Raw genomic sequence first — 27,180 nt, 5'->3', positions numbered from 1 at the left:
TTTTTTTTTTTTTTTTTTTTTTTGCGGTACATGGGCCTCTCACTGTTGTGGCCTCTCCCGTTGCAGACCACAGGCTGCAGACGCACAGGCTCAGTGGCCATGGCTCACGGGCCCAGCCGCTTGGTGGCATGTGGGATCTGCCCGGACCGGGGCACGAACCCGTGTCCCCTGCATTGGCAGGCGGACTCTCAACCACTGCACCACCAGGGAAGCCCCGCTGATAATATTTAAAATGACCTTTTCTTCAGTGATATAATGTATAGTATTGCAGATGCTCTATCTTGACATCAAAATAATCTTTAATACAAAAGACTCAAAATGTTTGTGCAGCTTCTAACATTAGCTTTAAGATTTACTGTTCCTCCAAGCCTCGTCAAGAGATGATCTATGGGAAGATAGGTTGTGTGGAAAGAGATACTCAAAGGATCTTTGGCAAAGTCTAAAATAAATGACAGTGTCTGTATGCAAATCATCACTCCTTACTTTATTTTCAAAGTTTGTATATTTACTTATATGACTTTTAGATGTGGAAAATATCTTAGTTCTGAAGTCCCATTAGAAGTAAATCAAGAAAAGTTTCCATTTTTAAATGACTCTTTAATATTAAATCATTGTATCTCTCAGGCTATATGCACTCAGATTAAAAGTGCTACGTAGCATCAATCAATGTAGACTACTACACTCCTGGGGGAAACCATCAAGTGAAGCAGTATTTCCGCTCACAAGGAGCTTAAATTTGATTGCAGAATTAAGGGATGACACATGCAAATCAACACTAGGTAGTTCAGGAGAGTCAATATGCAAGTGCCTTGGGCACAGGCTTGAAGCCATGTGCAAGTTTAAAAGGGAGGATGATTCATGAGCATATGCTGTGAACAAGAAAGACTTCATAGAATGAGGGGACACTTACTCAAGTTGGGAGGGAGGGCATTCTAAGCAAGGCGAACAGACAAAAAAGGCATTGAAGTGGAAAGAGTGAAGAGGCTGGCTTTATCAGAGCAGATATTGTTAAAGCGGAACAAGAAATAAGACTGGCTAAGTGGAGAAGTATACAGATTGCACAGGATCTTGAAAGTCAGGCTAATGGCATTTAGATTTTAGGCAGCTGGAAATTGCGGGTTTTCCAATGAGTGGTAAGTTGAGAGCAGTATGTAAGATCGCGGGTTTTCCAATGAGTGGTAAGTTGAGAGCAGTATGTAAGAAAGATGACTCTGGAATCAGCATTCTGGGTGGATGGTCAGGGGAGACTCTGGAGTTAAGACCTCAGAAGAAGTTACCGTTAGGTAAGAAGGGTACAGAGACGGTGCAGATGACAACCTTGGTGTGAGAGAAACTTTTAAGTTCAAAAATTATCTTAAATTTTACAGAAATTGGTTTTAAAAGTAAAAGAGGGAAAAGTCATAGACAAAATACACGTTTGAGCACTTCATTACATATAGACTGCCTTACGTTTTCACTGTGAAAAGAACCAAGGTGGGAAGATCAAAAGAATGTCAGTACTGGGACTTCCCTGGCGGGCGGTCCAGTGGTTAGGATTTCACCCTTCCACTGCAGGGGGCGTGGGTTCCATCCCTGGTCTGGGCCTGAGAATGTTGGTACTCTTAGGAGGAGGCCATGGGTTTGTAAGTATTGGTTCAGTCTGGGTGACAGCAGAGCAGACAAGTGAAATTTCCCTGGGGGCAGAGAATGGGCGGAGCCCCAGCAAGAAGACAGCAGCCCAGACAGGAGGCAGCAAAAGAGCATTTCTTATTTCTTCTTTTTTTTTTTGCGGTACGCGGGCCTCTCACTGTTGTGGCCTCTCCCGTTGCGGAGCACAGGCTCCGGACGCGCAGGCTCAGCGGCCATGGCCCACGGGCCCGGCCGCTCCACAGCATGTGGGATCCTCCCAGACCGGGGCACGAACCCGTGTCCCCTGCATCGGCAGGCGGACTCTCAACCACTGAGCCACCAGGGAAGCCCCAAAAGAGCATTTCGTACATCAGGAGAGAGATGCTGTCTTTGAGAGAGGCTGCATGGCGCTAGAAGGCCTGGCTCCCACTCAACTCCAGGAAAGGTACAGCGTGAGGCAGCCAGAGAGGACAAAGCAGAGGCAGGAGGAGAAACAGACGCGTCATGGAAGACATGGACAAACCAGGAATAATGCAGTTACCACGGAAGGCGAGGGAGAAAGGTCTCCTTGCACTGACCGTGCAAGGATTCACGGTCAGTGCTATTAAATTGTAAATTAGAAGCCAAGAAGGGTGAAGATAAAGAAAAAACTCATTAGATAGGATGACAACCATTTAAATAAAGTGTTGGCACAGAAGCCAGATCAGAGGGAGATCACGAAAGACTGCAGATAACAAGGAATGTCCGTTCGGGTTGAATTCTTCTTGTCTGAAATGAGACCAAAGGGGCCAGAGCAGCAGTGAGGTGAGGTTCAAGACTATTTGAGCACTACCCTGATTCTACAGAAGAGTAACAGGCTTTTGAGGCAGGTAATATGGACTCAAACCCAGCGTAACCATAAATGTCTTTCTTTTTTACCCCCTTTGGGTAATTCCAGATGGGTATGAGGGCTATAGAATCTCCTTTTTAAAAAATATGATGAATAATTTAGATATACATTATTATAAATACAAATTCATGTGGGATGTTTAGAATATGGTCCTGCCAGGGGGAGGGCTGATTGGATTTATTTGCAAGATTCATTTCTATGTGTGATTTGATAATATAATCAAAAGAGCTATTGGGAGTTCCCTGGCAGTGCGGTGGTTCAGGCTCTACGCTCTCACTGCTGAGGGCCGGGGTTTGATCCCTGATGGGGGAACTAACTAAAATCCCACAAGCCGCGTCGGGTGGCCAAAAAACATTACAAAAATAAATAAAAGAACCATTAATTTTCTAAAAGTCCTCAAGCTATTTAGGATAGACATAGCAATATTGAAAACAAGGAGTTATCCTCTAGCTTCAATATAAAATGTCCTTTTTTAAAAAAGAAATTCTGTTCAAATCTGCTTTTGTTTTCCTTTTTGGGAAAGCAGTTTCCCTCAGTTGGCAACTTCTCCAGCTTATACTAAACTGGCAGATCACCGAGCAGTTCTTGGAATGTGAGGCCGGGAGGTACCTTTATTAAAGAGATTCTCTGTGATAAATGGGACAGTTGACTCATTTGAGACTGTTTCTTAGAGATTATAATCAAATCACTTTTTTAGAAAAGTTAATTTAATTCTGTAGGTAGATATACAGGTGAAAACATGCCAAGTCCATTATTCATTTGTAATTGTATCATTATTGTTTTTGAAAGGGTTGACTTGGAAAGCTGTTAAGATAACTGCAGTAGGGAAATTCCCTGGTGGTCTAGTGGTTAGGACTCAGTGCTCTCACTGCTGAGGGCCTGGGTTCAATCCTTGGTCAGGGAACTAAGATCCTGCAAGCCGTGCAGTGTGGCCAAAAAAACAAAGCGAAAAACAAAAATAAAAAACAACAACTGGCAGAAAGGAGGCGCCTCCTTCCTAGCACTGCCCAGCTTCTTAATGCAATCAGTGCCCCTTGGAATAGCCAGAATTTTCTAATGATTCTTTGACCATCTGAAGTGAAAGGTCATCTATGCCATAGCCTTGCCATATACATAATTTCAATTTATAACTATGCTAAATACAATGAAAAGGAGAAATAAAAGGAAAGCCTGTAGAATAGTGTGTATTTCAATATGTAAATGCTCTGATACAGCTATGCTAAGTCACTAGATAAAGTAGTCAGATTCTTCTAATATGTGGACTTGCGGCAATGCACAGGCATACATTTAAAGTGCTACGGGGTAGCTCTGTTTGCAACTTAAATGTCAATAGCAGCGCCCATCCACAATATGAATTTCCAGAATGGTGGAAGACTCAAATCAAAGGGTTCTAAACAGAACGAACTACAGACTTCCCTCAACTTACGTAATAATTGCCTTCTTGGAAATTTGGTATATATTAAAACTGTGCAAAATATTTTTGTGTTTATATACAGAATGGGCTTAGGTCCTGGGATAAAGAATTTTAAACAGTTTCATTACACACATGTCTGGTGGGACATTCATAGGTATGTAGGACCTAGAATAAATCTTCACTTTGCAGACGCGTCCTGAATTTTGATGGGATTCCGCAGCGTGGTTTCTAAGTGCTAGACGCCAGCTATAGCCTCAAACTATTGTGATGAGCCCAAAACACCACACTTGTGCAAAACAATCCCTAGGGGATGGCACTGTTCCCATGGAAAACTTCTATCTTAACCCACTGGGCTTAACCGTTCAGTCTGTGATTGGCCGTGGGTGGAGGGCTGTCCATCTCTGGGGAGGCATCAGCAGTTATGGAGGCGTCAGATCCCTATCCTTATGGGGTGGTACCTACTGTTCATTCATTCCATAAATGTTAATTTGAGCACCTACTATATGCCAGACACTGGAAAAGAGCATTGAGATTACGTAATAGTCATATTAATAATATTAATGATTTCATACGATAATACTACTTTTTATTGTTATATAAAAATTCCTGCAGTTAGAGGTGATTCTCGTCATTGCCCCTTAGTGGATCTTCCTGAGATCACTGGCACCAATAAAACATTTTCCCAAAAAGTTTCTGTAAAGGATCAGAGTTCAACCCCAAACCTAAAAAATCACTCTCTACTCTCATTCTCATCCCAAATTATGCCCAGGCCTGTTGTCCTGTGGACCCTGTGAGAAGTCCCACAGTACAATCAAAGAATTCATGAAGACACTCTGAGATGCAATGTAGAGATGCTTCAAATAAGACTATCAAAATTCTCCCGTTATCACATTCCCAGGGAAATGTTAAATAATAAAGTCCTAAGGAAACTAATGTCTAAAATTACGGAGTTAAATTTTTTTTTCAAATTACTAATTTATTTATTTTTTGACTGTGTTGGGTCTTCGTTTCTGTGCGAGGGCTTTCTCTAGTTGCGGCGAGCGGGGGCCACTCTTGATCGCGGTGCGCGGGCCTCTCACTGTCGTGGCCTCTCTTGTTGCGGAGCATAGGCTCCAGACGCGCAGGCTCAGTAGTTGTGGCTCACGGGCGCAGTTGCTCCGCGGCACGTGGGATCTTCCCAGACCAGGGCTCGAACCCGTGTCCCCTGCATTGGCAGGCAGATTCTCAACCACTGTGCCACCAGGAAAGCCCTGGAGTTAAATTTAAAAAAAATTAAAGCCCAATATCAAAGCGTATTGCCTTCATGCATTAAAAGTTCATAGAAATTAAAATCCCAAAATGTCCTTCCCTACTTTCTTTAGCTGCTCCAATCGATGGCTGAGCAAAGGAGAGGATCTGGCAGAAGGTGTAGTCGGAGGCTCTCTTCCACTAGATTATTTGTGCAATTCCTTCCGGGCCTTAACTAGATTCTAATACGTGCCACCGTTAAAGAGGTTTACAAGCCGAGCAAACACAAAATTCCTCTCAACACTTATCTGTGTTCACAAGACTTAAGACTTAGGGCATAATTCAAGCCCCAGGCCCAAAGCCGTCATGGCATTGGTGTGTGCTCCCAGAAGGCACTGCGCAGCTGCTGGTGACGGTGCCGCTCCCGGCACCATTTACCTCCTAGTGCGCGTAGGGTTTCGCATCAGCAGCGCTGCTTAGGGTTCCTCCTGTCATTCTCTATAATGCCACCCTGCGCGAGGTCGTGGTGGAGGCGTCAGGGATGGGAGAGCAGGGGAAGAAATTCCTGGCCTCGGTTACACAGGGGCCCAGGAGCCTCCATCAGCTGCCCTATTTCAGCTCCATTGGGAGAAATTTTATGGTAGCAGTGAGTGAGCTAATGCAAACGCCAGCTCGAGGCCGGGCACGTAGGACACTTCCTTCCATCGTACTGACCAGTCACCTACTTAAAACCCAAATCGGATCTTACAACTCACGTAGGGGAAGATACACAGTCCTTCGCACGAAGTGTGGGAAACGTCAGTCTCGTCCCAGTGAACTTTCCCAATCCCACCTCTGTTCTCTCACCCCGATCTCCAGGTTGGTCACAGTGTGGGCAGGTGTTGACACACGCCAGGCCGTTTTTATTTCCGTGGGCTTCCATACCTTGTCCATCAGGGTGGGATGCCCTTCCTCTCTTCTAGGTCTGGAAGGTCTCTACTTACTTTCAAATACCAGTTCAAATGTCCGTGTGAGGTTTGTCCTGGCTCGATCATCTGGGTTACCCTGATACATTGAATTCTTCTCCTGTAGCACTTACGTTTCTCTATTTTACGTATAATTCACACACACATATATTTAATTTATGAATATCTCTGTCTCATTATTTGTGAATCAGATTAGTGTCTGGAAAGTGCTTTATGCATCCCTATATACACAAAACCTTGGTTGGAGGCCTGGCACACAGTACATAGAATAAAAATGCTTGCCAATATAACGTGATTATAGAGGCAGCAATGGTTATAAAATTTTAACTTGTTTACCAGAAAAGGTACATTACCTAAAACTTGGCAAATCTGCTCTTCTATAAAATGAGGGGATTAGATCACTCAACTCTCCGGTTTCTTTTGGCTTTAAAATTTTACTAAAATCGTTTAAGCAGGAGAAACAGTGTCATCTAGTGGTAAATTTGTTTTGTGTTTATTTTGACTTGACTGTTTTTAACCATTTCTATTTTATGTATTCCCAGCCTTTTAAAATAATGTCAGCGGTAATGGCTATGCTGAGGTTTATAACACACCATTGTTCTGTTATAAATTCAATATTTGGATAGGCACACAGATACTTGTTTTAGAAATGCTGTAGAGATTACTCAGGTGGAGAACACTTGTTTGTTTTGAAAATTTGATGTTAGAGTTTTTTTTTTTTAAAGGTCAAGTCTTTATTTATTAATTAATTTATTTTTGGCTGCGTTGGGTCTTCGTTGCTGTGCGCAGGCTTTCTCTAGCTGCAGCGAGCAGGGGCTACTCTTCGTTGCGGTGCGCAGGCTTCTCATTGCAGTGGCTTCTCTTGTTGTGGCGCACGGGCTTAGTTGCTCCGCGGCATGCGGGATCTTCCTGGACCAGGGCTCGAACCCGCGTCCCCTGCATGGGCAGGCAGATCCTTAGCCAATGCATCACTAGGGAAGTCCCAACACTTTGTTTTCTAGTAATGCGTTTGAGAGAAATCCAAGCACTCGCTACTTCAACGGACATTTGCTGAAGGCTCTTGTGGGAATTGCTCTGGGTGCTGGCAACACACAGTGGAATCAAAGTCCTCTGCCCGTGGGAATTACATGCTTGGTGGGTGAGAGACCAGAAGAGGTAAATAAGCAATAAATAAGGTATGTTTTTTGGCTTCCCTGCTGGCGCAGTGGTTGAGAGTCCGCCTGCCGATGCAGGGGACGCGGGTTCGCGCCCCGGTCCTGGAAGATCCCACACGCTGCGGAACGGCTGGGCCCGTGAGCCATGGCCGCTGAGCCTGCGCGTCCGGAGCCTGTGCTCCACAGCGGGAGAGGCCACAGCGGTGAGAGGCCCGCGTACCGCAAAAAAAAAAAATAATAATAAGGTACGTTTTAATCATCGTAGGGAAGAAGAACAGGAAGATATTGAGGACGTGCCCGTTAGATAGGGTTGGGCTCTCTGAGGAGGAGGTGTCTGAGCTGAGACCCCATGATGCTGTCCAAGGGCTGAGCAGAAAGCTCCTGGCAGGAGGGGCAGCTCAGAGAGACTTGTCAGGGCCTGGGGGAGTTACAGGAATGTGGGGAGGGGGCGACGGCCAAGAGCGGCCCAGGCCAGACCAGAGAGGGCCTTGTAGACCACGGTAAAGAGGGTGGAGTTTTACTTCAGATGCGGTGGGGATCCATGGGGATATTGTAGGCCAAGCAGGAGTGTATTCTACTCTAAGCTTGCAAATGTTCAGGCAGCTCGGTGGAGAATGCTCTGTGGAACCAGAGCTGTCAGGAAATGTTATAACAATACAGGTGAAGGAGCACTGTGGGAGCAGTGGACATGGAACCCTTGGGATAGATGTTGAAGGTGGAGCAAAGTAGATGCGGGGTCAGGAAGACACAGGGAGGAATCAGGGCGGCTGAGGCGTTAGGCTTGAGCCCTTTACTGACATAAAGACGACTTGGGGAGAGCAGGCTTGGGGGGGTGGGTAGCGGGAGAGAGGAATCACTTTTTCATTCCTTAGATATTTATTGAGTGCCTTTTGTGTGCCACTCTTCTGAAAACTGGGGACCTATCAGTGAATAGAACAGACAGCAGCCTGTGCTTTCATGGAACTTGCATTCTCTTCAGAGGGGAAGACAGTAAATTAAATTATATATGAATATATACATACGTATGATGTAGAAGGTAATACGTGCTCTGGAGAAAAAGTGAAGCTGGGAAGGAGAAAGGGGATATTGGGAGAGCTTGCATGTTAAATAGGGGTGTTCAGGGAAGGTTTCAGTGAGTTAGTGGTATCTGAGTAAAGGCCTAAAGCAACAGAGGGGAGTGAAACCAGGTGGATAAATAGGAGGGCATTCCAGGCAAAGGGAATTGCAGACACAACAGCCGGGATGCAGGAGTGCCGGGATCGCGCAGGGAGCAGAGCAAAAAAAGTAGCAGTGAGAGGTCTGATCGGAAAGGCCGGGAATGGGGCTGGGAGCAGATCCTATCAGGCCTCGAAGGCCGTCGTAACGGCTTCGAGTGGATGAGAAGGAGTGAGGAGGGTTCTCGGCAGAGCAGTGACCTGGTCTGACTTACATTTAAACTATAGCTTCTGGCTGATGTGCTGAAGACAGCTTCTAGAGGGTCAAGAGCAGATCAGGGGGACCCGTGGGGAGGCTGCAGTGAGAATCAGGCGAGAGACCATGATGGTTTGGAGCAGCACGGCAGGGAGGGCGGAGGTGACAGTAGCGATGGGTTTGCTGGCTCTAATGCCACATCATTTTTTAAATCGAATTTTACTTTCCCAATGAGAAAAAAAAAACTTCAGGCAATATACCAGGTTTTTACTAAAAATCATTATAGTATAATTGATTCAATAGCAATTCTGTTCCTAAATTAAAACTAGCTTTAAGAACATTAGTGTAGGGACTTCCCTAGTGGTGCAGTGGTTAAGACTCCGCGCTCCCAATGCTGGGGGCCTGGGTTCAATCCCTGGTCAGGGAACTAGATCCCACATGTATGACGCAACTAAGAGTTCACATGCTGCAACTAAGGAGCACACGTGCCACAACTAAAGAAGCCAGCGAGCCGCAACTCAGGAGCCCTTGAGCTGCAGTTAAGACCCGGTGCAACCAAATAAATAAATAAAAATTTTTTTAAAACAGAACATTAGTGTAAGATTCTTAACCATGACCTGTCGTAACTTCATGTCCATTTTAGTGTACAATGTGCAGCTTCTTTGTGAATAATGGATAACTAATGAGCTGTTTTTCTTTTCAGTTATATGATGGGGACAGTGAAAATGCCAACTTGGCTGGAACATTTTGTGGTTCCACCGTACCTGCTCCATTTATTTCTTCTGGGAACTTCCTTACAGTTCAATTTGTCAGTGACTTAACTTTAGAAAGGGAAGGATTTAATGCTACATATACCATCGTGGACAGTGAGTAAACTGAGACATTTTTACACAGTGTGAAAGACATGTGTATTTATGCACTAAAAATACTGCCGTGCTTATATCTATACTCAGTGTTAATTACTAAACTCAATGTTAATTACTATGCTCAATGCTAATGACTGTCTAAGTGCAATGTCAGTTACTAAACACGACGTTAATTACTCCGTGTTTTAATCCATGGTACAAATTTGGTACAATTCTTAGTCAAGAATATAGACCGTAAATCCTTCATAGAATGATGTAAATATAGCTCCTTTGGGCTGGAAGAGTAAGGAAAGCAGAATTTTAAATATGTGTGATGAGTTACAAGTAAAATGTCTTCTAAGTTGTGTCTTTCTTCCCATCTCAGTGCCTTGTGGCGGAACATATAATGCAACTTGGACCCCACAGAGTATTTCGTCACCCAATTCATCAGACCCAGCTGTCCCATTTTCCACCTGTACTTGGGTCATTGAAGCTCCTCTACATCAGCAGGTCATGATTACTGTGTGGGCACTTGAGCTGCACTCACAAGACTGTGACCAGAACTACTTAGAGTTTCAGGACCCACCAGAGGTAACAATTATAGGATGAATGACAGTCACACGTATGACCTTTTCACCAGTATTTGCAAAACACTTGAAGTAATGAGGGCATGACTAAAGAAGATCTCGGAGTTACTTCCAGCCTAATGTGGTTTTCAGCCATTTACAAAACCCTCTATTTATAGGCATTAAGAAACCTGAACTTGGTCTGTAGGTCATGTGCCTAAGAAACATCTGGGTGTCTTGGTAAAAGTGCCTGCGCCTGGGCCCACCCTCAGAGACCAGTTCCCCTACTTACGCCCATTAACCTGCATTTCTGATGAACTTCTCTGGTGTTCTGACAGCAGTGCTCCATGGAGAAGCACTTCTGCAGTCAGTGGGATCTGTGTGTGGAATGAATTGAAAGGAACAGTTAAGAAGGCGTTTGGTACCAGTCTAGTGGGACTATATTCATGGTTAAAAACATAGAGCAAAGCTCTGTTGGTTTAAAAAAAAAAATGATGAGTCTGAATTGCCCATGGGGTTAGATGTTGAGGAGACGGTTGACCATAGCAGTGTAATGTCGACAGAATGCCTGCAGATCAGGGCGTCATCATCGTGTGAGTAGGTAGTCGCGGTACGAGAGCGATCAGATTATTCCGGGAACGTGTGCAGAGGGAGGGCTCCTGAACTGAGGGTGACGCCTAGCGGGGGCTCCTGGGAACGCCCGGGCTGTCTCTCTCCGGATCGAGGAGGTCATCCACTCCAGGTTTGCTAAGCGGCGGTGAGGCAGGGCCAGTAGCGGTGCTGGTTAGCCTTACAGAGTTCAGAGCAATGGAGAAGCCCCAGTAGAACTGAGCTCCTCCGACAGCCTGGATGCGCTCTGAGCGACGGCACAGGCCTTGGATAGGAAGCGGAGGGAGACGGAAGGTCTTTTTTTTTTTTTTTTTTTTTTTTGTGGTATGTGGGCCTCTCACTGTTGTGGCCTCTCCCGTTGCGGAGCACAGGCTCCGGACGCGCAGGCTCAGCGGCCATGGCTCACGGGCCCAGCCGCTCCGCGGCATGTGGGATCTTCCCGGACCGGGGCACGAACCCGCGTCCCCTGCATCGGCAGGCGGACTCCCAACCACTGCGCCACCAGGGAAGCCCCGGGAAGGTCCTATTTTCAGTAGGCAGGCGTCCACCCCATGGTTTCAGCAGAAATGTGGCCTCCCTACCTCCCACCCACACCCCTCGAAGACTGCGAGACACCTGTAGATTCCAAGGCCAAGGTGAAGTCTTACTGCAGAGTGCATTAAACTCTGTAACTGGTCTCCATGGCTGAATATTTAAGCCATATTTTTGTATGCAATTTAAGTTCTGCTGTGGCCTATTCTCTTTTGATACTAAATCTACCGGCATTTGGCTTCCGTTTCATTTCAGAGTAATGGAAATCCAGGAATTCGGTTCTGCGGCAGAAATGCTTCAGCTGTACCCACATTTTATTCTTCCATGAGCACCGCAGTCGTCACTTTTAAATCGGAAGTTTTTAACATAAACTCTAGAGTGGGTTTTACCTATCAGATTGCAGGTGAGCTCTGAGATTTCATCTTTTATTCAGAAAAACTGCCATTATTACAACTACAGCTAGAATTGACCCCCTTGAGTAAATTAAGGTTTGTTGACATAAACCACACCCAAATGAGGTAAGACTCTTTACTAGAAGCCAGGCCCAATATAGCAAATTACTAAAGTTGACTTCTGAAGAGGTAAAGCGAATAAAATATTAATTAAAATATCGAGAATGGCAGCATATCCTTCAAAGTTCATGTCATTAATTAAAAAATATACCAGTTATTGTATTAATTATTCACTTAACCATGTAGAAGAATCACTATATCTTAGAAAATTACTTTGGAAAAACCAAGGAACCTTGAAAGAATTACTTGATTCTGTCACTGAGAAGTTTATTTCCAGAGAACACTTTATGTAATGTTCATTTCAAGCCTGATTAAAACCAAAGCTGCCTTTGATTAAAACAAACAAATGAAAACGCTCTGGGTATTTTTTACCAACCATGGTCAAGAACGGTAAGTTGCCAGTTCTATCAGAACAAATAATTCATCAAAGGATTTGAAGAAAAATCTTCTTCAAGAGCCTTTATGCCCGAAGAGTCTAAATGTCATCATAAAAGCATGGAGAATGCTAGAATGTTTGTCCTCACAGGAGAGGGCGCACATTTACTCATTTACCATCTCACACGGGGGTGTTTTGTGTGAAGACACCGCACTGCATTTGCTCAGTGTGTCGTTCGCTTTAAGTCTTGGGATCTCAGTAATCTCAAAGGTAAATGAAGGGGCGAGGTTAGCTTCCTTTCTGAAGTTTGTTCCCATTTAATAAGCTCTTTGAATTATTCCTGTCAAGTTGAAGGAGCACTAAATACTGTGCGGTGTACGTTAATGAGGACTGTTGTCTTTCCTCTAAGATTGCAACCGAGAATATAAGAAGGCATTTGGCAACCTGAGGAGTCCCGGCTGGCCGGGCGGCTACAGCAGTAACGTGGACTGCACAGTTGTGCTCACAGCCCCTCATAACCACACCATCTCTCTCTTCTTTCACTCCTTTGACATCGAGGACTCAAGTGACTGCACATGTGATTTCTTGGAGGTAACATACATTTGAATATCATGTAAATAATTATTTAGAAGATAATGGATCCCTTAAGATTTTTCTCGTTTTTCTCTGCTACTCATATCCCTTCCTCATTTCATTAAATTATTCATTATCCTTTCATTGCCTAAATGCTTAGGCAATTGCCAACCATCTCCTAGGTCCAGACACCAGAAATCCAGGAGGGAACAAGACATATTCAGGGTCCCCTGGAGGCTCACACTTCCGTGGGAAAGACAGACAGGAAGTTGTTCATCCTGTTGACTATCAGAGCCAGCACGGTTAGGGGCACCTAATTAGTCTGGGAACAGAGAAGTTTTCTTAAAGGAGCTAACGTGTGAGTTGAGACCGGAAGTGAGGGAGGTCCAAGTGCAAAGTGCTAGTTTTGGACACAGATGAGAACTCTGACTTTAAGGGTGCCTGGTGTCGAGGTAAAAATGAAACTACGCGAGACTGAATAGTTTGGGTGATTTCCCTGCTGGCCACAGTAAGTCTGGAGCATCTTCAGTGTTCTCTAAGGAGAGTCTTTCCTTGATGCGTGTTGGGCAGAGGAAGGTAGAGTGGTCTGTTCCTTCCTCCCCATCTGGATGAAGAAGCACCTTTGCTGTTTGCCTGTCCCCCACCCCACCGAGAGAGAACCCTCCTGTGTCTGGAACTCACTGCCCATATTTTGCCATAAAAACCCTCCAGCTCCCTCCAGCGTCCTTTGCAGACTCTGTTGGAAATGTATTCACTCCTAGGAAATAAACTGAGGTGCCCTGTCAGGCTCGTATGTACAAAGATGCTGAATCCCTCTGAACTGAATTCACATCGAAACCTTAGCCCAAGACACCCGAAGTCGGCTTTGTTTCGTGTACATGCGAATCTTCCCGTAAGGTTTCCAAACAGCTTGTTTTCTCCTTTATGCCTGTTACAGAGTTTTGTTATCCTGGAAAGCTCCCCCTGTAAAATTCATCGAAGTCCTTTGTTAATGACTATTTGCAACCTCTAGTGCAGTAAGTACTCAGGAAGCTCATGCCTTTTCATGGGGGACATCAGCCACAGTAGGAGACTGGGGAGGACACAGATGTAACAGAGGAAACGAGGGAGAGACAGGAGTGTTTGTGTCAGCCAGGTCATTAGACCCACACCTACGCACCTCACCCACCATGGAGTCCGAACAGTGACGTGGAGCGTAAAGCAGACACGAGGGGAGGGGTGGGCTACGGAAGCAGGGAGAATCATCCTGACAGCCCATAGTCACAGCGCAGCTACTCGTGGTTCGCCTCAAGCCTGAGTTGACCCTTATCGACTGGAGTTAATCCTGTGTCTGGAACTCACTGCCCATATTTTGCCATAAAAACCCTCCAGCTCCCTCCAGCGTCCTTTGCAGACTCTGTTGGAAATGTATTCACTCCTAGGAAATAAACTGAGGTGCCAAGAAGAAAGATACAACTAGTTTGTTATACACCAGTCAACTAGCTGGTTATAGAAACATGCTATAGCATGTGGGATCTTCCCGGACCGGGGCACGAACCCGTGTCCCCTGCATCGGCAGGCGGACTCCCTGACAACTGCCCTCCTACACCCTGCTGCCCCTCCTTATCTCATAGAAACGGCTCTGGAACTTCCTGTGCGATAAGCAAAGACAGGAAGCTGCGACTCAGGCCTGTAAAGCACTGCTGTGTCTGGTTTTCGGCGGGAAGATTCCGGCACGGCTTATTGCAGCCTCAGCGTTCCATTCATGTACACGGCGATGGGAACGGAAATTTCTCACTGAGGACTCTGACCGTATTATACCACGTGAACACCAAGCTCTGGGCCCCATTTGGAATTTGCATTTGCCTTCACTTCCCCTTCCAGAGTCACCTGAAGTCCCAGAGATGCCCTCTCCTCTCCTTGTCCCATTCCTCCTGTGCAGAGAGAAAGGAAAAGGACAAGCCATTAGCACATCAGTGGGAATTAGTATCTCGCTTCTCCTCTCAGAGCATCAGCTTTCTAAAGAGGACCAGAGGAAAAAGACCCAAAGCCAAGACTGTAGTGGGGCAGGTGGGCATTCTTGACTACGGCAGCCCTCTCTGTCTGCTGACAGCTAACTGGCTGTTCCATCCATGGCAAGGCTGCTTTGTGTAAACACTTAGCAGAATAACCCCAAAAGCACCAGAAAGGCATTTTCCTCTCCCACTGGCTACTCCATAGACCTAAAAGGAAACTCTCCAGGGAATTCCCCGGCGGTCCAATGGTTAGGACTCTGCACCTTCACTGCCAGGGCCTGGGTTTGATCCCCGATGAGGGAACTAAGATCCCACAAGCTGCGGGGCACGGCCGAAAAGAAAAGGGCTCTCTCCAGATCAGCACAACCCAACAAGACGACCCACCACACCTCTGAAGACACTGGGTGACTTAAGACAACCGGCAAGTAACCACATGTTAAACTATGGGATTAAAAAGGGACTGGAGGGACTTCCAAGATCTTAAATATACGTACCGACATAGAGTCAGCCTCCATCCATGCGGAGCCGGTTCCAACCCTACACTGCTGGATCACGTGTCTGTACAAGAGTCCTCCTCCGAGTGGGGCTGTTCGGGAATGTGCAGCAGGAGCCGGGCTTGAGGACAAACCGTGGCTGAATCCACAGTGCGCTCACCGGCATTCACACGCCAACACGCTTCCCGTGTTCGCACGTGCCTACTCCATGCAGTGAATTAAAAAAAAATCTATTCAGCTTCACAAAGCGTTTTTAAAGTAAATCCAAGAGTCAGAAATTTTAAAGACTCTTTGAATTATGTCCTTTTCCCATGTAGAAATTCCTTTCGTTTTGAACTTTGTCATACTTCGGACGTTGTTTTTTCATGGCCCCTTTATAGCCAAGCAATTTTCAACGGGAGATGAAAACATAAGTGCAGTACGATGAAGAAAGTAGAACGGCGTTGACTGGAAACAAAGCAGATAATATTTTTCTCCCCCGACCCATCTTTTTAAAATTCACTTTAACTACCTTCTTCAAAGTGTCTCCCCAAGAAGAAAGATACAACCAATTTGTTATACACCAGTCAACTGGCTGGTTATAGAAACATGCTGTCGTGTTTTAGTTACTGGAGATTAACAGATATTTCTGAATCCAACTGTAAATGGTTTTTGATCTACAAATTGGTTTCTCTCCTTTGCAAGTGAAGGTGACTTCTGTGTGTATTAACCCTCCATTGAGTACATAAAAAGACAAAGTTTTCCCCAAAAAAGTAGTCATTCCAGTTGTCTCACGTCTTAACGTATAGTGATGATAAATCAGAGAAGAAGGTACGATAGGTCTAAGTGTAATCATTAATGACTCGTTTTTAAAGGTAAGAAATGGAAGCGAGAGCACTTCGCCATTGCTGGGCACGTTCTGTGGGACTCTGTTGCCGAATCCCATTTTCTCCCGAAGTCGTGAACTATACCTACGATTTAAGAGTGACAGTGCAACTTCCGGCCGTGGATATGAAATTATCTGGACCTCATCACCCTCTGGTAAGACCCTGGCGCTTTGTAAGGGAAGGTAATGCAGCTGAGAAAAACGTACAGCGTCTAATAGAAGAAGACAGTTAAAGTGACCTTTTCCCCAATCAGTGTACTTGATTATTTTCCATTAAAAATAGAGATTTTTTTTAACACTGAAAGTATAGCGATTTAAAAAATGCTACTTTTATTCATTATTTCTCTATATTAAAGGATATATATTTACATATAAAGCACAAATAAGGTACAAAGATTTTTAAGTTCCTTTATAAATTCTGATTTTGTCATTATTTTTAACTTTTGGTTTGATCATCAAAGTAGTCCTCTGAGGATTTTTTTTTTAAGTTTGCCAGAAAGCCAAGTTATGAACACATACTTGCGTACGTATAAACAGCTGTGTTCCTTGGAGGCCGCGTTTCATTTCTTGGCAGTCCTGGAGGTTAATGGCTTTTACAGAGTAGTAAGCACCTTCCTGCATTTTTGGTTGGCTGTTTACCAATAAGTCAAGGAAATTTGTCATGTCAATGCACTTAACTCAACAGAGAAGGGATATCTTTATGAAATGTCCCCCCAAATATCTAAAAACTTTCAAAATAAGAATGATAAAAAGGACTCATTTATTTTATTTTATTTTATTTTTTTTTGCGGTAGGCGGGCCTCTCACTGTTGTGGCCTCTCCCGTCACGGACGCGCAGGCTCAGTGGCCATGGCTCATGGGCCCAGCCGCTCCGCGGCATGTGGGATCTCCCCGGACCGGGGCACGAACCCGTGTCCCCTGCATCGGCAGGCGGACTCTCAACCACTGTGCCACCAGGGAAGCCCAGGACTCATTTTAAATGTACTAGAGGACTAGAAGAGGATTCTATTAAGACAATTGTAGATAACGATTTCTTGGTACTGATGATCTCTATGCCCTAATTTTACAGACAAGGAGATAAAACACCAAACTGATGCGTTGCCTAAAACGCACGGCTAGATCGTGGCAGAGGCAGGACTAAACCTCCAGTGGTCAGAGACCCACCCCAGTGCTTCTCAGTTATGCTATGCAGTTTCTTCCTCTGCGTAGGATATCGGGATGCCCATGGCTGTCTGGTCTAAATAACGATAGCTTTCCTGTGCAAATGAACGCATCGAACAAATTAGCACCAATGCTTAAAGGGCTTCGGCTTGTTAAGCATATCAGTCTTGGAACTGTCAGTTATCAGCCTGGTAAAGTCACTTTGAGAATCATTACTGCCAGAACCTTAAATAACACACCTCTTTCTTTGGTTCTTCCTCGGAATTTCCCTTTGAATTTTACTTCACCCATATCCTCATCACCTCGCTCACTGCCTCTGGGGAGCGCCACACCATCAAAAGCACCCGAGATCTACCTCACTCTCTCCTGCAGTTACTTTCCCAAGTCCTGGTTTTCCCGTTGTGCTCTCAACCCACTATTTTCAAAGCAAAGATCTGGAGGAAGCCCTTCCTAAGCCGTGAGAGGCAGGGAGGGATATTTGGTGGAGGTGGGAGCGGGGCAGGTAGTGAGGGGCTGGGGGTACAGCCCGCAGGAGGGACAGGAAAAGGGTTCCTGCCCCCGTTTTTCTTGCAGAGGGCCTTAGCACCTTGAGAGAACAACTGTCTCTTTGCCTTAAGTGCGCTAAAGCGCGCTGATTGCTTCTACTTGGTTGACTGAAGCTTCGCGCACCTGTTTCCTTGCAGACTGCGGCGGGACTCTTTACGGAGACAGCGGCGCGGTCACCAGCCCTGGCTATCCCGGCACTTACCCAAACAACACTCACTGCGAATGGACCATCATTGCTCCTGCGGGAAGGCCCGTCACCGTCAGCTTCTACTTTATCAGCATTGACGATCCCGGAGAATGCGTCCAGAACTATCTCCTGCTCTACGACGGCCCGGATGCTAACTCTCCATCGTCTGGACCGTATTGCGGCGCAGTGAGTAAAACAAACTTTTAAAAACTCCCAATTGTTATTTTTAAATAATGAAAGGAGCTTAAAAAGTCACCTTTAAAGGCAGACTCACGCAGTTAGAGAGTACACGGTACTTCTTCAAATTCAGGTTTCTGACTTTCCTTTTTATTTTGGGAGCACGAGTGCCACCTAGTGGGCATTGAGTTAAATTAATAGTAATAGTTAACCAAACTTGACTAGTTAACCAAACTTGACTAGTTAACCAAACTTGACTAGTTAACCAAACTTGTGCATCAGAATCACCTATGCAGTCGTTTAGCATCACAGCCTTCCAGTCCCCACTCAACCTACAGAATCAAAGTTCCTGGGGGAGTATCTGTGGCATGCTGTTTTTTGAAAGCTCCGTATGTGATTTCAACGCACCGCCCAGGTTTGACTATCCATGTTATTTCTGCATGAATAGAACTAGTGTTCCCTCCGCGTCTGCAGGGGATTGGTTCTGTTGACCGCCCCACGGATACCAAATCCTCGATGCTCCACTCTCTTATGAAAACTGGCCTAGGGACTTCCCTGGTGGCGCAGTGGTTAAGAATCCGCCTGCCAGTGCAGGGGACCCGGGTTCGAGCCCTGGTCCGGGAAGATCCCACATGCCGCAGAGCAACAAAGCCCGTGCGCCACAACTGCTGAGGCTGCGCTCTTGAGCCCGCAAGCCACAAATACTGAGCCCACGTGCCACAACTACTGAAGCCTGCACGCCTAGAGTCCATGCTCCGCAGCAAGAGAAGCCACCACAGTGAGAAGCCCACGCACAGCGATGAAGAGTAGTCCCCGCTCCCCGCAGCTAGAGAAAGCCCACGCGCAGCAACGAAGACCCAACGCAGGCAAAAATAAAAATAAGTAAATTAAAAAAACCAAAACCTGGCCTAGTGCGGTGAATTCAGTCAGTCCTCCATATCTGCCGGTTCCGTATTCGTGGGTTGTGTATCTGCTGGATTCTGTGGTTGGCTGAATCCGCGATGTGGAACCTACCCTTATGGAGGGCTGACTGTATAGAAACTTTGGATGCCCGGCTCCGTTTCGTTCACTTTTTGCTGAAAATTGTAGGAATTCTTTGAAGAAATGCACAGGGATATTAACAATTAGCCTGGGGACTAAGTTTGTTTTTGTAAATCTCGATGTAATAGATCTTCCCTAAGCATCAAGTTAGAATTCTGATGTTGACTCAGTACTGCTTACATCTGCCCTCAGTGCCCTCCCATTTTTATGTGCAAGTAGATGTTTACAGAGCTTTCATGTAAGGGAAATGTGACTACTGATGAGAAGTTACCTGTTTCTTACCATTTTGCTCTTACTCATTTGTGCTTTCTAATCAAACTGACAGAGAATTACATCTGCTGGAAGTCGAGGGAGTTTTTAGGGTATAACTTACAGTTCGTAAAATTGATAAATGTTATTTTCAGAAATATCAAAAAATAGACACATTTTTCTAAAACCCTGAGAATCCTCCCATATATTCTTCTAAACACTTTCTTTTGAATATGTTTGCCTATGCACAGGTACTTTATATTGTTTTGTGGTGTGTTTTTGTCCACTGACTGATACATCATTAACATCTTACCATACCATTAAACAAACTGGTATATCGTACTTAATCATTGGGTTGTTTTGTGTTCTGGGTGCAGCCTAATTTATTGAATGAAGCTCCTCTGGTTTATAGACAACCCTTCAACAGACTCTCTGGTAGCTCTGTCCTTATACACAGAGCTAATTTTGGGGGGAGGAAGTTGCATCACCTGATCCGCAGATACTGTCTTGCAGTTGTTCACAGGGGCCCACAGAAAAGAGACCCCAGTAAATGCATCACATGCCAGATTTAGAAGCTGATTAAGTCTTAGACATTTAGTTGAAATTTGTAACAATTTCAAGAAGAGACATTTTCACAATACCATTACTTTATATCTGTATGACCTGTTTTTTTTTTTTTTTTTTGGTTTTCAGTGACTTTCAAACATACAACCCCATTTGATACCCTGGACTTTGCAGATAAGAGAAACTGAGGCACTGAGAGAACTTACTGCCTTTGAAACCAATGTCACATAAATTCAAGTCTATAACTAGATATGTCAGTTTTTCTTAACTATTGGTGTTTACAATATTTTTTCAGTTTTAACTTTTATTTTATAAATGTAGACATAGTTCCGAGTACAGTTGTTTTACTTTTTAAAGATACCACTGACTTCTTTAGCATTTCCAGTCCAGTGAAGTCAGTTTATTTACAGAATGATGGTGGGAGCTACTCCTTAGATGTCGAATCATACGGTGATTTGAAGATGTTTTCTTTTATGATAATTGTCATTGTTCACGGGCATTGCTCTCAGTTACAGAATCCGAACATCTAGAAACATGAAGGAATGGCAGGAAAATTAGGAGAATCAAACGGGAGTTTAAAACTTCTGTTATCTGCTCGTACTGGATTGTCAGCATAGAATACCAAGTAGAAATTTGGGAGCGGGTTGAAATGGAAGGAAAGAGTGCATGTGCACAGGGACGTACGATATTGTGTACCCCTTGACATCTCTCTTAGGAAAAAAATCCCTCTGCTGCACTCATGTGAATAATTTGCTGTCTTGGAAATAAGTCTGTTTTTTGAGGACTCTTGGGTAGGACCAAGGCAGGGGACCCGAGCAGAACAGAGGAGCATGTCCCCAGACTGCAACCTTGACCCTGTGTGACGTGCTCTGTCTCCAGGACAATCCAACCTACTGTGCGTGTTACTGACTTATTTGCTTCCTGCTTTGCCTCCTCCCGTTAGGATGTAAGATTCGTGAGAACAGGGCTGTTGGCGTGTTTGGTTTGTTTTTTATATTCCTAGTGCTAATAATAATACCCACAGCATGGAAATCTCTCCATCAATATTAAATGAATGATTTAGAAATGAGAGAAAACAGAGACCCATCTACCTCCCACCGCTTCTGCCCCCCCCACACACCCTGTTCCCCCCAAAGATATGAAAATCAACCCCAAAAGGAAAGTACAGATGTTAAGGGGGGAAAGTAGTATATTTTACTCATATGCTTGTTTTAGTTGCAGATATAAGTTGTGTGTCCCTTCAGAAAAACGAAAATTTCAGTAAGAACTTGAATTGGAAATTGAATTTTTAGTGATGGTTTTATTGAGGCCTAATTCACATACCATAGAAATCATCTACTTAAAGGGTAAGATTCAAGAGTATTTAGTCAGTTCCCGGAGCTGGGTAGCTGCCGTCACCACAGTTGGCTTTAGAACCTTCTCGTTAGCCCAGGAGGAAACCCTGTGCCCACTTAGTCGCCCCCCATTTCTCCTCGTCACCTCCACCAGACCCAGCAACATTCTTTTGTAAAGTCTCTACATCAATTCTTAGCAAGGTTACTTGTAGAAATGTATGCAGGTTTACTGTCAACTCTAGAAGGCTCCTTTATGTCATACTTCTTTACTACACCTGACCTTCTGGAGAAACCTTCAAATCCGTGAAATATATAATTTGTTACTTCTCTCTCTCTCTTTTTCTTTTTTCTTTTTTTCAATTTTAGGACACTGACATAGCTCCCTTTGTGGCCTCGTCACATCGTGTCTTCATAACATTTCATGCGGAGTATACAGCCCGACCGTCAGCAATCCGGTTAACCTGGGCCAGCTAACCGCAGGAGGCCGGGTCTGCTCAGCACTTTGGTTTTTCTGCAGGGGCTGGACCCTCAGACCTCACGCTGGCCGGGATTCTACCATCCTGATACCTGTCCCCCCTGCCTGTGCCACTGAGAATAATCCGAACTTCTTTGTTTTTCATCAAAGCACATGTGGAATCAATATTTGTATACATTTTTTGCACGTAGAATGTAGCTTCTTTAATCTAATATTTTGAGCTGAAATTTTCTAGAATCCTTTAAAGGGGTGGAAATGATTATGGCATACGTGCTGTACATTTTCAAAAGCTAATAAAATAGAAGCACCGTTTTCACTGTGAATGTCAAATTGGGGATGATAAACGTACTGAAATGTGAACAGTGATGCTGCATTATTTTTTTAAACTCATTAAAATTTGTCTTTCACTATGGGGTATGTGTAAAATTTCGAGTTGAATATTTCCATTTTAAAAAAGTATATGAGTTCTTCACTATAGGAACTCCGGAGCCAAGCTGCCTGCGTTTGAATTTTAGCCTTTCTAGTTAACTTCCTTAACTCTCTGTGCTGCAGTTTCCCTACGTACCACTGTTGTCTGTTCGCAGTTTAACAACACGAGATGCGAAGTTATACATAGTTAAGCAATGCTTTGACCATGTTTTCTGCTGCCTTTAACCAAGAGACGTTAGGTTAAATATGCAAAGTTAAATCTTACTAAGAACATGGGGCCCACTGAATGAAAGACGCTATCGAATGTGTAACTGCATCTTCCTGTACTACTCAAATGCCAGGGAAACGATCTCTGCACAGACTACAAGCCACATAAATGAGATATTCTCACCTTCGCTCTACCATGGATGGATGCATCAGCTTTATGGAGGACACTCTATTGGAAAGAACAGTGAACGCAATGAAGAGACCATCAAACCCAAGGGTCTTGACAAAGCTGGAACAATGGACTAAAGCCCTCAAGATGAAGTTTGATAGGAGTAGATATAAGACCTAGCTCTTTTATCTAAAAATGAATCACAAAGTTACAGAATATGGAGAAAGTTGAACAATAACCTATGAAATAGTTGTTTTATCTGAAAGCAAGAGTAACACATGCAGCTGTCAACCCGTAAGAGATGATTTGACCTGTGGTTGCATCATTAGAGTAACAGTGTCTTCAAGAGTCCTTTTCAGAGAGACATGATTCCTAGGAGGCCCATGAGAATATCTGGAAAGTGTATCTACCAAGATGAAGACAGCACAGTCAACATTAGTATGTCATTTTTACACTAAAACCTGAAAACGGAAAATAAGAATATTTTCTCACATTCTGTAGGCCGTAAGTAGAATCTGAAAAGCCATGTTATAAAATGAATGGACTCGAGGTGGGGGTGAGGGGAGGTCTCACCTGGAAGCCAACAGAGCCCGGGAGTCGGGGAGCTGGGCTTCCACTCACCACGTGTTCTTTCTACCCCTCTCCTCTTCTGTCTGCCTGAAGAACTGGGCCTCGGCAGGAAGAACAGAGCACAGCCTGGCCAGCACCAGCTATGGTTAAGTTAGCCATTGCTGGCCAGAGCTGCTCTCATCTGACCTTCAGGGAACTGCCTGGGATAACTCAGCCAGAGGCCACCACAGGCCAGGAATCTCCCGGCACTTCAGACATTTGTGAAGAACGCCCCAGGGGGTGCATGGGGCCAATGACAGTTTGGGTCTAGGAGATGCCCGGGTTCTGGGTTCTACTTGTCCTAATTTCCTATTAAATTTCAACTCCATTTAATTAATAGGAATTTGTTAAAAATCCACCCCACACTCCCCTAGGGAGTAGTAACATGGTTAATTTTATTAAGAGAAAGGAGAACTAACATCTATATAACATTTGCTCTCTGCCAGGCATCACTCGTGGAAGTGGGATACTCAGAGCCGCCACCTCCATGTTACAGTTGAGGAAAATGAGGCGCAGAAAAGCTTGTAAAACTTGAGTGACAGAATGTGATTTTAACCTCAGCAACCGCCAAAGAGAGTGCCTCCCTTCCTGCCAGAGGGATTGTGAACTTAGTAATATGACAGCCCAACTATCTCCGTAGATCTAGTGACATTATTAAAAAAGACTGTCACTGTTATATGACCTAGAAAAAAGGCTAATGCAATTCTTGTTATTTTAGTAAAAACTTGAAGATTAGACAGAGTCAAAAATACCGTTAATGGAAGAAGACGTTTAATTTATTGAGCCCTCAAGTCACTCTATGGCTATCAATTTAATGGGGAAGTTATTGGAAGAAAAATGATAATTTTTGGATATTTAATGAGAAATTTGCTTTTCAAATTTTTTTTAAAATTTCTGGTTTTTTTGGCCATGCCACTTGGTCAGCAGGATACTCCCCAACCAGGGATTGAACGCCGGCCACAACAGTGAAAGCCTGGAATCCTAACCACTAGGCCGCCAGGGAACTCCCTGCTTTTCACGTTTTAACTTGGTAACTTTAAATGTTTCTTCATAAGTAGTTTATTGGAGACAAAGGCATTTTTAAAATGAATGGTTTATGCAATAATTTACGTGAATTTACCCACTGTTGTCGTAGTCTGGAGTGCTGATACACAGCAGGACCCTATGAGGCTCCTGGGCTTGAAGGCCTTCCTGTGGCCCCCATTTCTTGATCACAGGAAATAGGCTTCATTCAGCCTCCAAGACCTTCCCTGAGCTCCGATGGGCAGGTTCAAACAGTTGCTAATTAGGGAAGGGAGGAAGAGTCAAAAGAAACAATAGTGCAGCCTTGGGGCAGGGTCCTGGTCTCCCCCTCCCCTCCCCCCAAGGGATGCACATCACAATATCTCTGGGCTGTTCGGCAGATACTGAAACCCCCTCCAGGTGGGAGAAGTTAACTGTGTGCTGCCCGCAAGCACGGAGATCCCAGACCGGTTGGAACCAGGTTGATGATGCCGACTCCCACTTACCTCCCCACCAACCAATCAGAAGAATGCCCACGAGCTGACCACACCCTGTTTGAACCATTACTATAAAACTCCTCCATATCCGCTCCAGGTTGGACACACAGTTTTGAGGGCAGCAGCCCGCTGCAACCCCCTTTGCCTGGCGCAGTATTAAAGCTATTCTTTTCTACTTCACCCGAAACTCTGTCTCCGAGAATTAATTCGGTGTCAGGGTACAGACGCAGGATTCGGCTTTAGTGCCTCATGGGGACCAGGCATTTTCCATACTCTGTCTTTGCTTGGCCCCCTCTGGGCTCAAAGGCGGGGATAGTACATGTTCTGCCAGAGAGAGGTACTGAAGCACGTGCTGTGTGTAAGCATGTGCACTTGGCCATGACGCTGCAGAGGGGATTTTAGCTCTGATGAATATTGACTTTTCCTTGCAGGAATGGCTACATAATTTGCAGGGCCCCTGGTTCAAAAATTATTAACCATTTCAAGCTGGTGATAGCAGAACAATAAACTAACCGTGGGGCCCATCTAAGACTGGAGCTTTGTGTCACTGCGTACAGTTTGCATATCCAGGAAGCTGGTCCTGTTTCCAGGTTATAAAAATCTGGAACTTAGGGACACATTTCATTAAGAATTGTATGGCTAAAAGTGAAGAGAATGAAAGATTATAAGGGAGTGAAAACAAATTTCTGGAAAACCAGAAGTGACTGCAAGCATGGGAAGGCAGCCTTGTGATTATAAAACTGGGTTCTAACCTCTGTAGAAACTTAACAAACAGCCCAGGGAAACTTAATGCTGACCTAGGAGGGAAACAAATACACATCAACAACAGAGGAAGAAAGAAACCACACCAGCTATCTAGAAAAATCAGCTCAGACTTCATGCTTAAATACAAAAGGACAACCAGGCATCACCAGACAGAGGGAGAGTTACAGCAGCCTGAACGGGAAAGAACGAGATAAACTAACAAGAAAGGGACATGAGAAAACAACTTAGTAAACACGAGAGGTTTAAAAATTGTTATCCTCAGATAACAATATTTGAGAGGAGTGTGCATTCATGAAGCAAAAGCAGGGCGCTATTAAACAAGAAGGAGCTCTTAAGTATATTTCATTAATAGCCAAAATAATTTTTAAAAATTTAATAGAGCTTTGGAAGATAAAATAGAGAAAATCTCCCAGAACATGAAGTTAAAAAACAAAACAAAAAAAAAGGAAAGGAAATATATGAGGGAACAAAAATGCCCAGCTATTGAAAACCAGCCCAGGAGGCTGCCATCCAATAAGATTTCCAGAAAGGGTGATAAATCAGAGAAAATGGCAGGAAAGAAATTTCAAAGGATAAACAGAAAACAATTTCCAGAGAGGAAGAGAGAAAAGAATCGTCCTCTGAAAAGGACCCAATGAGCCCTAAACAGATTAAGTGAGAAAAGACCCCCCATCGGAGATATTATGGTGACATTTCAGAACTTGACGAATGATAAAAAGATCACAAATGCTTCCCAAGGGAAAACAATAGTTCCCTGCAAAGATGTGAGGAGACCAATATGTTTCTGGGCATCAATACTGAAAGCAGAAGTCAGTGGAACTATGCCATCGAGATTTAGGAGAAACTTCTTTTGAACCTAGAATTCCATGTCAGGCAAATTATCAAAGGTGCGGGCAGAATAAGGACATTTAAAAACATGCAACTACTCAAAATTTGTGCCTCCTATACATCCTTCTAGAGAAAGTTACTTGAGGGTAGTTACTCCAGCAAGATGCCTGCAAGAAATGTCTGTCTCAACCCAGGGACCAAATGAAAAGGAATTATAGATAACTTCTCAGCTGGAAGGACAGAACGAATCAGTCTAAGTTAGAGCAGTAAATTAGAAGGTTCCTAAAGTCTTCAAGAAGTCATCGGATTTCAAGCAGTAGCGAGTAATGAAAAGCTTAAAGGTTACAAGAAGAAAAGGAAAACAGAAATTCTAGTAAAAAGAACAATGAAAACTGTATAAGAAAATCATCATTCAATAGAGAGCTAACTAAGCTATATCACATCATAAGAACAGAGAAGTCACGTATTTATCTGGTATATTCCCCCTCCTGTGAGCCAGGGGTCCGTGACTGCGACCTGGGCGTCGGGGACACAGACCACCAAGGAGTTCTTGCTTTGAGAAGGTCACAACATAGCGGGAGGTACAACCTGTGGGGAAGGGACTCAGGGCAGCAACTTCCAATAAGTGGAACCGCAATTAAAGAAGCAGCACACTGAGAGAAAATTTACTTGTAGTTTCCCCGGAACCCATCCTGGTGTACCATCAGCCCTTCGCAGGCGCTGCCCAAACTTCCCGGCTTCCGCCCACACCACTCTGGCTTCCACCTACAAACTGAGCCTGCGCCGAACTAGTGCGCACGCGCCGACTCCAGTCCAATCGGAATCCCCAACGGGAAGGAGCCAACCTCGGGTGGGGCGGAGTCCCGAGGCCGAACAGCAAACGTGATTGGTCGGCCCCGGGGCACGCA

General features: G+C 44.6%; 1 protein-coding gene across 2 annotated transcripts in view; it reads left to right on the top strand.

Moving 5' to 3' along the window:
* The window catches only part of CUBN (cubilin), a 269,991-nt gene extending 247,813 nt beyond the window's left edge, over nt 1-22,178 (top strand). For both annotated transcript variants that reach the window (XM_024750090.1, XM_024750089.1), the window contains exons 62-68: nt 9,371-9,533; nt 9,898-10,103; nt 11,474-11,621; nt 12,516-12,697; nt 16,022-16,187; nt 17,877-18,112; nt 21,658-22,178. In XM_024750090.1, the coding sequence (XP_024605858.1) occupies nt 9,371-9,533; nt 9,898-10,103; nt 11,474-11,621; nt 12,516-12,697; nt 16,022-16,187; nt 17,877-18,112; nt 21,658-21,765 (1,209 nt within the window). In that variant the 3' untranslated portion in view covers nt 21,766-22,178. The remainder of the gene's footprint in view (nt 1-9,370; nt 9,534-9,897; nt 10,104-11,473; nt 11,622-12,515; nt 12,698-16,021; nt 16,188-17,876; nt 18,113-21,657) is intronic.
* Nucleotides 22,179-27,180: the final 5,002 nt, after the last annotated feature.

This window comes from Neophocaena asiaeorientalis, unplaced genomic scaffold (assembly GCF_003031525.2).
Source record: "Neophocaena asiaeorientalis asiaeorientalis breed wild unplaced genomic scaffold, Neophocaena_asiaeorientalis_V1.1 scaffold4, whole genome shotgun sequence".
Classification (NCBI taxonomy): domain Eukaryota; kingdom Metazoa; phylum Chordata; class Mammalia; order Artiodactyla; family Phocoenidae; genus Neophocaena; species Neophocaena asiaeorientalis.
This window is presented reverse-complemented; position numbering and strand designations above follow the sequence as displayed.